General features: G+C 36.8%; 1 protein-coding gene across 1 annotated transcript in view; it reads right to left on the reverse strand.

The window, feature by feature from the left end:
- Positions 1-15,634, reverse strand: part of LOC131684682 (uncharacterized) — an 80,631-nt gene extending 64,997 nt beyond the window's left edge. The window contains exons 1-2 of the mRNA XM_058967763.1: positions 15,180-15,634; positions 2-117 (exon numbers count right to left, since the gene is read on the reverse strand). Coding sequence (XP_058823746.1) covers positions 2-64 — 63 coding nt within the window. The 5' untranslated portion in view covers positions 65-117; positions 15,180-15,634. The remainder of the gene's footprint in view (position 1; positions 118-15,179) is intronic.
- Positions 15,635-16,291: the final 657 nt, after the last annotated feature.

The raw sequence follows: 16,291 nt of genomic DNA on the forward strand, positions 1-16,291 counted from the left end.
CCTTTGCACCGTTGGAGAGCAATAAACGACTGACATATGATGACGATAGAAGACGGAGTGACATCGTAGGGTTTTTTTACGGCTTAGTGCGTAGCGATATTTGGAGATTAATAGTATCTGCAATGATAACAATAATATTAGAATATTAGGGGGTTTTTGATTTTTTATATTTATTAATACTTTTGACAATATCCAAATTTGTTCTTTGTTTAAGTATCTACTATCATTAGTGTTTTACTATTCCTTATTCTTTAATAATAAACAATTTCAGTTGTTACCTTCGGCCCTATTCTCATAGTCACGTCACCGGGTGACTAGAAGGGAATTTTCTTCTGGTGACTAGGTGCCGTGACTGTGAGAATAGGGCCTCTTATGTTTCAATACTTGCAAATAGAAACAGGGAACAGACATCCATATTCGAGCAAATAAGTTTATAAAACTTGTGTGAACATTTTAACGAATATCTCAACTAGTGGTATAACTATTTCCACATATCCCAACTAGTGGTATAACTATTTTGAAATATTTGTGCAACTGGATGTCGATTCAGTCAAACTCATTCGAAAAATGGTTAAGGAATCCTGAATGAATTCTGTATGAATTTCAGCTCAAAGGTAACAACCGATTCCGACTCAATCGGTTCCCTTAATCCATTAATGGCCAACCTACTATGCATAGTAAGAATAACTCCTATTATTCAAGTAATAACGAAAAACATGCATTGTCCATAAGTTAGTATTGAAGATATATGTGGACGAGTTGAACCGGTGTTTATGTTTTTATTTGTTTCAATTTTCCCTTTTTTTGTCAGGGTCAGCAAAATCGAAGTTTTTTAAATTAGATTTTCTAAAAGTACATACGTCGAAGAAAATTCTCTCAAAATTTCTTTAAGGTTGGACAGAGAATTGGCAAAATCGAAAACGAAAAAAGCAGTTTTTTCCACACCATGTGTTGTCTTCATAAAAATCAGTCAGCTTATGTATAATGTTGTTACAGTACTGCTGATTGATTTTTATGAAGACAACACACGGTGTGGAAAAAACTGCTTTTTTCGTTTTCGATTTTTACCCATTCTCTGTTCAACCTTAAAGAAATTTTAAGAGAATTTTCCTCAACATATGTACTTTTAGAAAATCTAATTTAAAAAATTTTAATAAGGGAAAATTGAATCAAATAAAAACATAAACACCAGTTTAGCTTGTCCACTCGATCGGAGCACTTTAGCTATCCATAGACCACTACCTGTTGACCACTCGAAGGCGGCGCAAAGTGTTCGATACAATTGTTTTGTGTGCTATGAATCAGCTGCGATGTTTACTGCAAAAGAAGGCGAAAATTCCCCAAAGGGGTTGTACTGCCATAGCTTTTGTTTTGACATTCCAGCGATGAAATGAAAACAATCGCCAGCCAGTAGATTACGTTATCCGATTTGCGAATGTGATAACCGAAATTAATAAAGAATATAAAGATAAGATTATAAATAGTCCACTTATCGCTTGAATACGTGATGTGCTGCTAAAGAGATACGCGGCATTTAAGTATGCGTTTACTGAGATCTCTCTTATTTACTCTTCTGCTTTCTTTACCTACCCTAGAAGTTATGTTTCCCCAGGGAAATTTTTTTAAAGGCACCGTGTCACCAAAGGGGCCTGTCTTTGTTTATTTTCACTTTCAATTATTGGAGCACCGTTGTAAAGCTTTCCGATAATTTTCCACTACATAACTAAAGACGCTGGTTTTGTCTATGCATTATGCTTATTAATTTTGAATCCTGCGGGTTGTCTGAATTATTCCTAAGGCGTCGAGATGATACTGATGTGTCTATTTTGCACCCACGTGTCTTCTGGCGATTCCTCTTATATTTCTGCGGATATTTGTTGAACGATGCTGTGAAGCTTTAAAATTTGGATATAAATCGTGATTTGCGTGTGTGTGGTTAGAAAGTATTGATTACACCAAAAGCTGGATAAGTTGTATTTGTTGATACAAGGAGAGCTTGTAAAAATGGTATGTCCAAGCATGCAGTTAAGTATTCCGTATTTACCGCTTATTGACGAACTTTTTTTATTTTAATTATAGAGGAATTCCACGAAGATCCATCCGAAAATCTCCAAAATCGTGACCGACCATTTTATTATCCAATGAAACTTTACAGGTTTCATCGGCATGGAAGACTAAAATTTTCCACGGACAATAAGATTATTTTGTCTCAAGGGCAATTTTTTAAAAGGGCTTAGACGTTTCTATGTGAATTAATTTGAATTTTTTTTGTCCTGTTACCCTATTTTATACAGCAAAACTTCCTGAGGACGAGTTATAGGGAATGAATACTTTTTCACGAAAAAAATATGCGCTGAAAAAAATATTGTGCCATTTTTTACAAAAACAAAAATTTATATTAAAAATTTAAATTGCAAAAAAAAACTCATTTTTCTAAATTTTTTATATTTTGTCAACAAAAACCTAAAGAGAAAAAGAGATTTTTGTAATTTTTTTTACAGAATATGATTCTAAGTATCATTTTAAATCAAAATGCATCTAACAAAAATCTTCTAAAATGCAATATTTGTCGAGATATTTGGAATTTTGCTCCAACGAAAACCAATAATTCGTGTAATTATGCCCTTTTTAAAAGTTATTTGCGTTACCCCATCATAATATGTCAAAAATCTAATGTTTATCATTTTAAAGACTTAAAAGAAACTTTCAGTGTATTTGGATCATGGAGAAACTTTCAATGAAAAAGTTTTCCTAACAATAACTTTGACATATTTTTATAATTCATGCTATTTTCAGTCAAAAATACAATTTTATTTCTGAATATGATTCTAAACGCCATGTTAAGCATCCTAGTTTCCCGGTTTTCGACGAAGGAGTGCAGCTAATGAACAAGACGGTCGCTATTACTGATGAGATGAAATCGAAAAACAAAACCCTAATTTATTTATTTACGTTAGGTAATTTGTGCATCAATGGGATGATTTTAAATTTTCTTCTTTGGGCCAAACATAGTTGCTGTTGTTTTTTCCAAGCGATTGCAGCATTTATTACACACATTGAAAACAACTTTACTTCAATGTTAACTATGGTGGTACGGCAGTAGGTATCATCATTTCCGCTCTTTTCACTATACCTCAATTATCTTAAGAGAGTTACTAATTTATTTAGAGTAATTCGGATGAGGTAACGTTTTGTTTTGCCAATTATGTAAAATCTATTTATTAGCGAACGGGATTATTTATGTAATGCTTAAGACCCTTTTGACAGTAGATATTGACAAAATATGGAGGCGTATCAGTACCTTGTAAAATTCATATGCCGTCATCATTTTTTTCTACGTCGCAACTCAAGTTTTACAACCACCCGTGCCTCATCATTCTAAGATGTAAGATAGCACCATAAACATATTAAGACATTATCCAGTAACATCGCTTTTTTATTGATTCGTTGATCTTGGACCTGTACCGTGGCTATTCGTTGCCTAAGTCGTGGAATTCAGTACAGTGTTTATTTGGGACGCATTTACCGCAGACTTGAAAGTGACTCAATTTGGTGCTTAATTGATGCGTCTTTCGGAGTGTTTAGTTATGCTACACATATGCCGCTAGTGAGCTTAGCATTATTGATGAAAAATAAGCTTGAGGTTGTCCTAAAATATAGACTCACGCTCCAGCCGTTTTTTTTTCTAGTTAAAAAGCTTGGTGCGTTGAACATATAGAGTAGACGCTCCCTTATTCATCTAATTAGCAGCGCGTTTGCGGTAAAGTACATATGGCTATATTTACATATACATACACGTCCCATATAGATAATCGACCTGCAATGCTCAAATACTACTGGCGATTTCGCTTGAACCCGAAACTGAGTCAGGTTCTAACCCCAACCGCTATCAGTTCATACATTTTGACAGTAGTTGGGGTTAGAAACTGACTCAGTTTCGCTTCAAGCAAAAACCACATAAAACTTCGGTATTTAAGGAGGCGTCTGGTCTAGCGGGTAAAAAAATCTGTTTGTTTTTAATTCGCTTAATAGTTAGTATTAAACCTCTGAAGTAGTCTCCGGTAATCTCGGTGGCCACGCTGAACCTCTTTTGTTTTAAACAGCTATGTATTCCTAGAGGCGTATTTGCTGCAACACACGCAGATTTCAATCTATCGGCAACTTTAATAGCGTTTTTCTCGAAACCGGATTTCACAAATTGACGGACTCGATAACTCAAAAAACTATTCAACGGATTGACTTGATTTTTTATGAGTGCATAATATGTGTAGCCAGTCATTGAACCACGAAAAACTGAATATAAAAATGTTTCTCTATATTATTGTGAAGAAAAGTTAGTTAATTTAACACTAAAACCTGAGATTTTTCGGTTTTTATAAAGCCATTTTCCGAAATTCAAACTTTTTTTCTATTTCTTTTTTGGTTCATCAAGGAAATACATGTCTAAACTTTATAAATCTTGCTGAATTTCCCGTTTCAGACAATTTAATCAAGAGTTATCATGTCCGTCGTGGCTATCATTGGCGTGGAAATGGTTGACTGCGTGACTGAAAAATACTTTTTTCGTATAATGAATGTATAAATAAATCTTTACATTACACATGAGGTTTATTAGGTTTGTTCCAGTAGACGGAAGTTGCTCCGGAGCAAACAGGGGAAAAAATTTGCTCCTTTTTACTCCGGTTTGCTACCCGAAGAAGAAAAAAGAGGAGAAGAGTGTACAGAAACAAATCTATTTGTATTTTGCTCCTGAGAATTTGCTATGTCCACCAAGGTACATTTAAAAAATTGATTGATGAATAATAGAGGTATATGCACAGGACAATAATGAAATTTCATATGAATGACAAACTGCCCTACACCCAAAACGTACCCGGTAAGATTCGCTTACATTAATGCAATAAATACGAGCGAAAATTGCTAGCGTTCTGGTAATGTGCGAAAATTGCAAGAAGCTTTCTTGCATGCAATACAAGAAACAGAAAATGCGAATTTTGCCTATGTATTAACGATGTATGTGTATTGGTGACCAATATGAGTTAGAAAAAAGACTGTTGGCATTGAAAAATGTACCCCGCACAAACAGATCGCTAAGCAATTCTTTATCCACCCAACCATACTATCAGATAGTAATAAGTGGATAAAAATCATATATAAACTATTGGATGATTTCACGATTAATGAAAAACGTAAAACACGCATCCAGATTTGAACTCACGTCCTTGCGCATCATAGCGCTAACTATATGCATTGATATATCCTTACACATGAGAACAGCACGTTAAAACTCGTACAATCGTCACATCCGCAATTTGATGCTGTCTCGTGTGTAATGAATAAACCACAAAACTGCCTTTGATGATGTTAGTGAGGAATGAATAAAAAGTAGACAGAAAATAAAAACTCGCCGTGCGTTGCTATACCAACCAGCATAGGCACGTGAATGTGGTGGTAATCCTTTAACATGGTGTTGAAGAAACGTATGTACTTATAGAGAGAGATGAAGTGATTTTATATGCTTGCAACAATTGCAAGCGGCTTTAACTGCAAAATTGCAAGCGATGCTAACATTATTTGCAAGTGATTGTCGCTTGCAATTATTGCAAGAGATTTTTGTTTTGAGTGTAGAACCCCAACTTTTCGTACTCTGACGATAGTCGCAAAGGTTTCGTTCGATGCCTGAGTTTTTTCACATAAAACTGCATAATAACTATAATTTGCACCATAGAGCAGAATGGTTATTGGAAATAGGGGTTTTTTGGACATAATGTTCTAAAACTCCAACTTCCCGAGTAACGGAAATATTCTCATTGAAATGCTAAGAATGTTTCCTATAAAAAAATATAAACTGCAATTTTTTGAGTGCTACTTCGAAAGTTATAGCATTTATTATACAGGGTGCGCCAGCTGGATGTACCCTTTTTCAACATTGAACAACTCCACCATTTTTCAGCCGATTTTCACAAGTAAACAAGTTTTTTAGGATACTTTATGCCATTTATTATCAACCAGGCTTAGAATACAACGTCGATTATTTTTTTTATTTCGTTTATTTGACACGGCTCATAGCGGTAGCTTAACGGAGCCGTGAATCTTTTATGTGTTTACAATATGTAAAAAATAAAAATAAAACAAAATTATTGATTGTCCGTTGGATCTCGTGCGCGCAACTTTTTATTGCGAGTGGAGACCTTCTTTCGCGGCTCGCCTACTGCATCATGGGGACCATTTAATTCTCTCCTGTCCTCCACATCAAGGTCATCATCGTTAAAAGCGCCTTGGGGCTCGCGTCCAGATGTTCTTTCCTGCTTCTTGCACTTTCGGGTGACCGGGTGTAAATCCGTCGTCATTGCTATTATCTTCATCACCCATGTTGCTTACAGTGGTTTCTGGGGTGCTTGAAGCTGCTTTGGCAGTTGTCAATATGGACTGAACAGCTGCCACAGATTTGGCAACCGTTTGTGGTTCAGGTATTGGTATTGAAAACTCTTTTTTGGGTTGGTTTACCGTGGATTCATTGGCAATCGGTAGAGATGCATTCTCCTCTGTATCTTCCGCGCAAGGTTGTCCGTGGTGTGCTGTTTGATTACAATACTTGCACGTGGATGTTTGCCCCTCATGGGTGCATAACGTAGTGTGATTAATAGTAGCTTCGTGGGTTTTGAGTTTTATAGTCAAGTGGGAGGGGATAGGTCTTTCGATCCGCGTCCTCACCACAAGAACACCGTTAGGTGTACCCGGGAACAAATTTCTCCACGTATCACATGTAACTGATTCTACTTCGCCGTATTGCGTCATGTATTTTGCGATACGATTAGGAGGGGTACGTAGTGATAGGTCATGTAACTTTACATCTACATAGTCCTTTTCTATATACACAGGAATCTCAATTCCAACTTCATCACTTTGAGCCACGTGCTTTAAGTTGTTCTGCAAAACGAAACGTTCGGCTTGTGCTAACGTGTTGAATGATATGAGTACGACATTACGAAGATGATGATACTGTAGATACATAACCTCCTTGAGCTTAAGCTGCACCTTCACCTTCAGCAGGTATTCCACTTCACGAAAACTCAATCTTATTGAACAGAATTTAAAGTCAACGACCGCTGCGTTGTGTCGAAGCAGAGATTTTTCGTCAACTTTACTCATGATGGCAAGAATAAATTAAAAGTTTCCTTTGTTCTCGAGACAATGCACACTAGATCGAGAGGTTGCTAGTTTTTGTTCACTTGGTTCGATTGTACGTCTGACTTGGGCAGAAGTAGAAAGTAGACTGAACGTCGATTAATTGACCACCCCCATTTGATACACCAAAAGCAGCTCTTTTGCGGGCATTTTGCATAAGGGATCATCCATAAATGACGTAGCATGATATGGGGGAGGGGGGAGTTTTGTATTTTGTGATGATGCTTGACGACAGGGGGGGGGGGGGTAGGGGGTCATGTCATGCTACGTAGCTTTTTTAAAGGGGAATAGAATAGAATTTAAAAAAAAATACGGGAAAAAGGGGGGGCAGAGTTACCGTCAAGCTACGTAATTACCAGGGGGGTATTTAGAGGTTTGTGACGAAATGCTACGATGGGGGAGGGGGGTGTTAAAAATCACTCAAAAAATGCTACGTCATTTATGGATCATCCCTAACATTGGACAGCATTTCGGGCTTAATCGCGGCAATTTCAGCTCGTATACTAACTTTGAGTTCGTCAAGGTTCTTAGGTTTGCTAGAAGACACTTTATTCTTCAAGTAACCCCACAGAAAAAATCTGGTACCGTTAAATCCGGAGAACGAGAAGGCCAATCCAAATCACCATTTTTTGAGACAACGCTTCCTGGGAATTTTCATTTCACGTCTTGTTGAAAATAGAATCTGGGGAGTTGCTATAGACCCGTACTCAAAGAAACTCTTCGCCAAATTACGGATTGTCTTGTTTGTATACACAGAAAAAAATATTTGTAGAAGTAAGAGTGTTCCGCTCGTAGCAAAAAACAACCAACGCCTACTACCAGGCTGAAAGTAAAACTTTTAAATTAATCAAGAAAAAAAGCAAAATAATAGTTTTCATTTTAAGCTATTGAAGAATAGTAATTAAAATAAAAGTTTTATTTTCAAACTAAGATCACAGACTAACAGACATAACATTATGAGGGAATTCCCTCAAAAAACATCGTTCAGGCAATTTTCCCAGAACACTAGCTCTACCTTTCATTCACAGTCCCAAACACTCATTTGCTGGTGGGTTTTCCCTCTGGTTTGGGAACAATTTTTCACTCATATGTCCGTGGCGCCTTAATTGCAATTGTGGCCACAGTCCCAACTATAATTATATTCAAAATGATTGTTAAAGCGGGCGATGTATTTTTTTTCAAGTGTTATGTCTGTTAATCTGTGCTAAGAGTATGCGTTGATTGTTTTTTTTTTGCAGAGTGAGAAACTCTTATTTTTACCAACTTTTTTTTTTCTGTGTGTAGGCGCCGAATGCCTGCCATATTTTTTTTACAATAAGCACGCACAGTTTTCACTATTGAACGATAATTTTCAATGTAAAGCGCCACGATTGCGGCTCGTTTTTTTTGGTGTAAATCGGCTCATGGCTCAAATAGTACTCAATGATGTTTGAGAATTGTGTTTATCTGTTAAAATCGACTGAAAAATAGCGGAGTTGTTCAATGTTGAAATAGGATACATCCAGATGGCGCACTCTGTATTTCTTCCTTATATTTCCCATAGTACCAACGTTAAAAACATCATGCCAAGTTAGTGGGGTCTAAAATTGTCCAAATGATGTGAAACTTGGCATTTGAACTTACTTTGACATTTGTCCCAATATAAAGCGGGGGTGGGGTACTTTGAGATGCACAAAATTTTTTTTTTGCGATGCTCTAATACTAACACATTACAAAAGGTTTAAGGAATTTATTTCACTACATCAATGATATATTATGTGAAGCAATGTTGGGCTACATCCATAAATGACGTACCATTTTTGAGTGATTTTTAATACGCCCCTCCCCCATCGTAGCATTTCGTCACAAACCTCTGAATACCCCGTAACTTGACGGTAACCCATCCCCCTCTAAAGTTGAGTATGCATTATTCCAGAATTATTTTTTTTTAACTTCGTTTTTAACTGCGCACATGTTTTAGAATTTTCCATTGTAATTAGAAAAACTTTAAAGTTTAAATAAATAAAAAACGAAGCATAAACCAGTACAGAAACCAAATAATTTACACACACTTTGATTTTGGAATCATGGGCCCTATTCTCACAGTCACGTCATCTAGTGACTAGAAGGAAATTTCTTTCTAAGACACCAAGTTACGTGACTGAGAATAGGGCCCTATATGTAAGGAAACGCATACGAATTGAAAATTTACTTGCAAGTAATCAAAGACTGCATATCAAGAAGACTGGACAACTCTGTCCAGAATCTGGAGATAGTAACAGCCACGCCACTTGCGGGTAAACGTGGTACTTCCCATAGTGATGCACCCACATACACATTTTTACATTAAGCTTCCTACCTTCCTCCAATAGAGGAGCTGTAATCTCTGTCGCTTCTCGTTTGTATGGGAGAAGGAAAGAGATGCCAGTCTTCTTAATATGTAATCTTCGAAGTAATGCATTAACAGATAGTTATTAGTAGTTAGATGAAACGGCTAAGATTGTCGTGACATCAGGTCAACTCCTATTCCCCTTAATGAAGCTGCGTAGCATGACCCCCTACCCCCTGTCGTCAAACATCATCACAAAATACAAACCTCCTCCCTACCACATATAATGCTACGTCATTTATGGATGGACCCTTGTTGTATTTTTAGTTTAAAGTTGAGTTTACATAAAATGTGATGAATAGGGGAACTGGGATGAACTGAGGCTCGTCTGCCATACTCCCAATCTGCTCATAATCGCAAGTCAGTCCCATGTTCTATGGGATTCCCTATCTACATGGGACTGACTTGCGATTATAGGCAGCAATGGAAGCGTTTAAAAAGGACAGATCAACAGATGTGCCTATTTTCACCATACTGTCACATTTTTCCCTTAATCACTCGGTCTGTAATTATTGATATGCATATAAACAATATAATTCTAAAGAGGCGCACTCGTTACGAAACAAAAATTCGAAATCGATCGCTCCAATTTTTGCTGTCATTTGAGCTAATGCGTTGAACAAAATCAACAAAAGCTGCTCTAATTAATGGCCTCAAAATGTTACGGTTGGTAAGAGGAACAGGTGGGAGAATGGGAGAAACGCCCTTTGTGACAATTTTTCTACCATTTAGATTTAGAAACAAGTTAGATTTGATGTACGTTTCAGCTAAAATTGTACCCACAAACGTAGTTCAAGGGATCAAACAAAAATTATTGATAGTATTTGAATCGTTCTATTGTATTTCTAGGCAAACATATCAAATAGTCATAAGTACAAATGAGAGCGTCTATTTGTTTACCTTCTCTTTCGAATATTACGGCATCATCCTGAACCTTTGCAAACATTTTACAGTAGGGGAGAGAGGGTAACGGTGGATCAGCAGGAACTATGAAACAATCGCAATAAAATCATAATACATGAACATAATCGTCTCATTCCCTCATATTTCATGGTTTCTAATTCTTTACACGTGTTACTATATTTTGGAAGATTTCTGATAACTCTATCTCTTTTAATGGATATTTGTTTGTTTTATAACAGTCAGAGTAAATTTGCCATAAAAATCATTATTTCATTTTTATGAGTTACCGTTCGCCAGAAAAATGTTTATTCTACTGTTATTTGTAGCAAATTTTATGCTCAACATTTGCCGCGAACAAAGTTTTTTGGTAACTTGTCATGGTTCTGTGCAATTTGACAATCTTCATAAATAGACCCATTGGGTAGCTGTGAAACGATGATATATGGGGAACAGTGAAAATTTCTTGTCTTTGTGATCTATATTAAAATGTGAATGGGTTCCGATTTTCCACGATAAATACATTTCATTAAATGGAAAGTTTGTCAATTTGGGCAAGTTTTGTAGAAATTATCGCCTCTTTCAGGATTGCATCTTATATGCATATATGGTGGTCCGATATTACGCGATGATATAGTGATATCTTGCGGAAACAAATTTGCGTCTCAAAATAACTTTAATAGGAAGCTTTAGGATCTTTATTCGTCAAAACAAAAGAATGAAATTCGCAAGTAGAATATTTCACTGTAGACGACGCACAGTGGCGGGTCTTCCAACAAAAGTCGGACAAAACCTCAAATGTTACCTAATTTGGCTGAAAATCACAATTTAAGCTAATTTTGAGGTGCTGAGCTCATTTTTGATGTCAAAACTCGTAAAATATTAAATGCATTTTTTCATACAGTGTCATTGAACCTTTCTTATAACTATGATCCCGTTTTCATGATAGATTTTCCGTTACTGTTCACCAATGTCAGCAATATCATAAAAAATGAAGAACGAGACTTTAAATCCATTGTATAACGTGTTGGTTTACTGTAGATTATCTAACTATTTTACACAAAACACCGTGCGACCCCATATCAGCAACAAAGCTTCAAAATCTCCTTAACCTTTTTGCGCACCTAGGCGCAGAACGAGACCATGATATTCGAAAAGTAGAGGTAATTGCCCATAGAATGTATATTATGTGACCGTTCCGAAATGATTCCGAAATTTGTACAGAATACATTAGTTAAAAAAGTATTTTTGATCAGAACACCTCAAACATATTTAAACTAAAAAGTCATGGTTCCAAGAAAATTTACCAAATGTATTTTGTTCACTAACCAAGTTCTTTCGTTCCTCTACACAATAAAACTAGTTGTGCTAAAATCATATCAAATTCAAAAGAGCAACATGCATTTGAAGTGAACAGAGCAATGGTGGTTTCGGAAATGAAAATCATTAAAAAGTCCGGACTTTGCTACTTTTAAACTCATGTTAAAAATCGTGTTCATATCCAATGATCATAAAATTTTGAATATACATCATTCAATACATGAAAAATTAAGGAAAAATATAAAATAATAATATTTCGAAAATAAATTTTTGAGGTTTTGGCCAGCCTCCAGCCACTGTGCGACGTCGTGTTTCATAGTTCCTACCCATGGGGCTCACTGGTACATTTTACCACCGACTGTTGATTACCCAAAAAAAGTTATTTCCCGTGAATTTTACCAGCTGGAAAATATATATGCATTAGTTAACAACAGAGTGAAACTATGTATCACTTTTAGCTACACAAATAAGGGACCATTCATAAATTACGTAACGCAAAAATTGCCCAAAATTGACTCCCCCTCCCCCTATGTAACAAATTGTCACAAATTTTTCCATCCCCCCTCCCCTGTTACGTAACAAATTCCAAGAAAAAAAATTTTTTCTTCGATGAAAACATGTTACGTAACGATCTAGTTAACACCCCCTCCCCCCTATGTCACAACTTGTCACAACTTGTCGTACCCCCTCCCCCCCTAAATGCGTTACGTAATTTATGAATGGTCCCTAACATGTATTATCATCAAAATGAAATCGTATAAAAAATGTGTTTCATTGTTACCCCCTCTCCCCTATTTGTCGAAAGAATATGATTTCTACCGCATATTATGCAAAGTTAACGAGCCAGCGTCAAAACTATTCTCATTTACATTTAGGAACATTTGATATGTTCGTCTTGATTTATATGAATCAGTAACGGTGAATGAATTAAAAAAGTGTTATTTAAATGTCTGCTCGCTAGTATTTACATGTATGTTAACTTGTGTTGTCCAGTAGGCTACATAGCTGGATCTCAAAGAAATGACAATAAAGCTGTTTTTAATCTATTACGCGTGGGTGAAGTAATCGGCCCTTTGGCCCAAAATAGAACCAGTCGTATGCTAAGAAAACACCTGAAACTGTATGATTCTGTCTGCATAAGTTCGTATGATGATGTAAATCGTGGGGGCGGGGTATCATACTTTTTCGTTGTTCACTCGAATACAATCGTTCAATTCCCCATCTGTTGGTTACGTTTAGAGATGGGCCATTCGTTCGCGAACGGTTCAAGTGAACTGGTTCTTCGAAGAGAATGAGCGAACGGAAGTTCTTTTTAAAAGAACGGTAGTTCTCAATTCTCTTCAAAGCGAATGAACTGAACCTGACCCAAAGCCGTTTGACGAATTTCTCGGACCGATTTTTAGGCGAACGAATGAAAATGAACCGACTTGCCGTCCCACAAACCGCTCTCTGTGCTCTCCCAGAATGGAACCGGCGAAGAACGACTCACAAGCGAACGACTCATCACATTCTCTATTTCTCTAGTTATGCACCATGAAGAAATCGCTACCCTTGATGAACTTGTTAAGCATACAGGGGTATAATAGTTTGGGCAGCATCTGTTTGGTTCCTCTCCAAGAATCGAATGTTTTGAGAGACATTCGCTAGATACAAGTAAAATATCAGCTGAACGGAAGAACGGTTCATCTGAACTAGTTCTTTTTACAGAACTGTTCAGTCGGGAATGGTTCTTCGAAGTGAACTGTTTCGCCCATCTCTAGTTACGTTAGGCTTACTATCGTACTAGGTAGCTTCCTGCTCCCGTCGTAATCCGGATAAGGAATGACACAATGTTCGTCGTTGACGTGTTTATATTTATATCATTATTAGCACATGTGCTAATCATAATAAATTTCTTTTCTAAACCGACGACGTAAAGTTCGATCATCTTCAATTGCAGCAAAACTTTGCGATTGCGTTCGATTTTTGCATCTTTATACTTTCCAAAGGGTCCCAGCCTATTTCGACTTAAGGCTATTTTTTAAGAAGGCGTATGTATTGAAGAATGAAGCAGAGAACATTGAAAACAAATATTCACTGAAGAATATTTTTCGATAAATTAAAATTTTTGTGTGGTAGGCGCATAGCAAGCCAGTGCGCTAAAAATTCTCAAAGGGGAAAGGGAGTTTGATTTTTTACGTTTCTGACGAAGAAAAGGTATGGAAACCCTCAAACTTTGAAGGTTGTTTCCGAAGCCTGGAGAACCGAGTCTCTTGTATCAATCGAATAAACTCAACAAATTTAACTAACTTGTTGAGTTTATTCGATTGAGGAAAATCTTCAACAACCACCACTCCTGTTAACTCGTTGTAATGTCGAATTTTTACTGCAGAGGTTTGTAATATGCCTTCCGATTAAATCTAAACCTCTTGTTTCAGCCAGTTCTTATTATTACGGGTTTACCGTTAGGTTTTTCCTTTGCTGCTATTTCTTGCTTGCTGTTCCACTTTCGTGATATAACTGACCTGCTCAGGTCTGCTGCAAATGCCGTTACCTGCTAAGATGCGAACGGATTCAGAGGTGCCGGCCATAATAACTTCCATCTTTTTACAACTCTTATCCTTCTTGACACTACACGTTACTATTTATCTGCTGTTACTGAGAGTTCTATGGCGGCGGAATTTCTCTCGATACTTATGTTCGTTTTTGTGAGCCATTTAGCTCTCAGTCACTTCGACGGAGAAATCATCTACGATGAAATTTCTCGAGAATCCTATCGTTGTCTATCCCCTTATAAATATAATTTTTCCACAAAGAGACTATCAGCAAAACCATTCTCTATATTTCGCTAAGGTATCGAGCCATGTTAAAAGAATTCTCAAATACTCAGTATATATAAATTTTGGGATGATTATCATAGGAGCGATTCTGTTAGAGATAACTAGAAACAACATTTTTCAGGTTAGCGGCCATGTGATTGACATTTTTATAAAGTAATTATTTTTTAAATTCAAATTTAAAATTCTTTAGCAATCGGAATTGATTTGTAGTTTTGTGAAAATTTGTTCTCAAGTTACATCCCATCTCTAAATATAAGTGTAGATAAATACTACGAACTTCTCCAAATTCATCACAAATGCACGTGTTTATATACACAAATCCCACCGTAAAATTTTAATTGCACAAACACTTTTTTGCATCTGTTTTAAATCGTTGATGATCACATTGAATATTTATAAGAACTTCTCTGTAGTGCGCAATATCATGTAATCACTTTTCGTTAAATATCGATAATCGATTTTGGCAAACTGATTAAACCACTTGAAAACAAACCTTACGCTTTTTATCGTTTCTACCAAAGTTTTCACCAACTCTTTAAGTGAACATTTCCCCGAAGTGAAACTCTTTTTCAGCACTCACTCACCTCTGATTGTTAGTCCTGGGGCGGCAGTGAAAAGCTCTCCGTTCGATACGACCTTTCGGCTTGGTGTCGAGCTAGCAAACTAACTAGCCGGTTTTTGCCGCAATAGCAAAAATTCTACAGAAATCCGTTGAAGTACGTAGATAACAAGCTTGCAAAACTCACGTAGACACTTTTCGGGTTCAACACAGCGAGGTGTTAGCTTAAAATATCACTTCCAAATGCCGGGTTTGCTTAATAGCTCAATGTTTATCGACATTCGCGGTTACCGTAAGCAGCTCGGGGATTTTATCGGTCCCTGGCGAATCACAACACAACCGTGTGAATGTAGAGAAGGTGGTGAAGGGTGAGCAAATTCACACTTATTCCCTTTTCGACAGAGTATGTATACTATTCTATCAACAAATGCCGATGAGAAGCTTACTTACGCGTCCGTCTGTTTTATCGTTTCCCCAACGAATGACGACGCCGGGTGGATTGTTGATTTTTTGGGTATTTTTTTCCCTGTTTGCGGCCCGTTCGATGGGTGGCTTCCATGCAGGGATGGGGTGACCGCCTGACGAAGGGACCTATCGCTGAGGGGATACGGAGAAAGTGAAATTACTTCAGGCGGTCGAGTATACATTTATTATTGTATTAACTCATTAGGTCAGCAACAATAAATAAATAAACAAACAACTTCTACAGCTTGTAAATAAATAACAGTCATCATATCTGATATATATGATAGGTGAGAGTGTGGTCCCTCGTTCCTTGGTGATATATTCCAATCACTAGTTTCGGAAAGTTTTATGACTTGTTTGAAAAAAAAATAGCTAAACCGTTCGTATGCACCTTCTCAAGCGCTGCTAAAGTAAACATTTGAAAGAAATTTTTTTCGAACAATAAATGGCAAAAAATGTTCTTTCGAGTGATAATAAAGATTTTACGATTTAATTTTTTTTTTTCATTTTATTGCTAGTGCCCTGTATAACTGTACTTTCGTACAGGGGAGAAACCGGTTACTATATTGAAACTTTCTCGGGACTTGATTACTCAGCTCTCGGCGGTAGCTCAGATCACACGTGTTCGGACAAACAAGATACGAGTTTTAGTGAATGATCTCGGTCAGGCAA

This window comes from Topomyia yanbarensis, chromosome 2, assembly GCF_030247195.1.
Source record: "Topomyia yanbarensis strain Yona2022 chromosome 2, ASM3024719v1, whole genome shotgun sequence".
NCBI classification, from domain to species: Eukaryota; Metazoa; Arthropoda; class Insecta; order Diptera; family Culicidae; genus Topomyia; species Topomyia yanbarensis.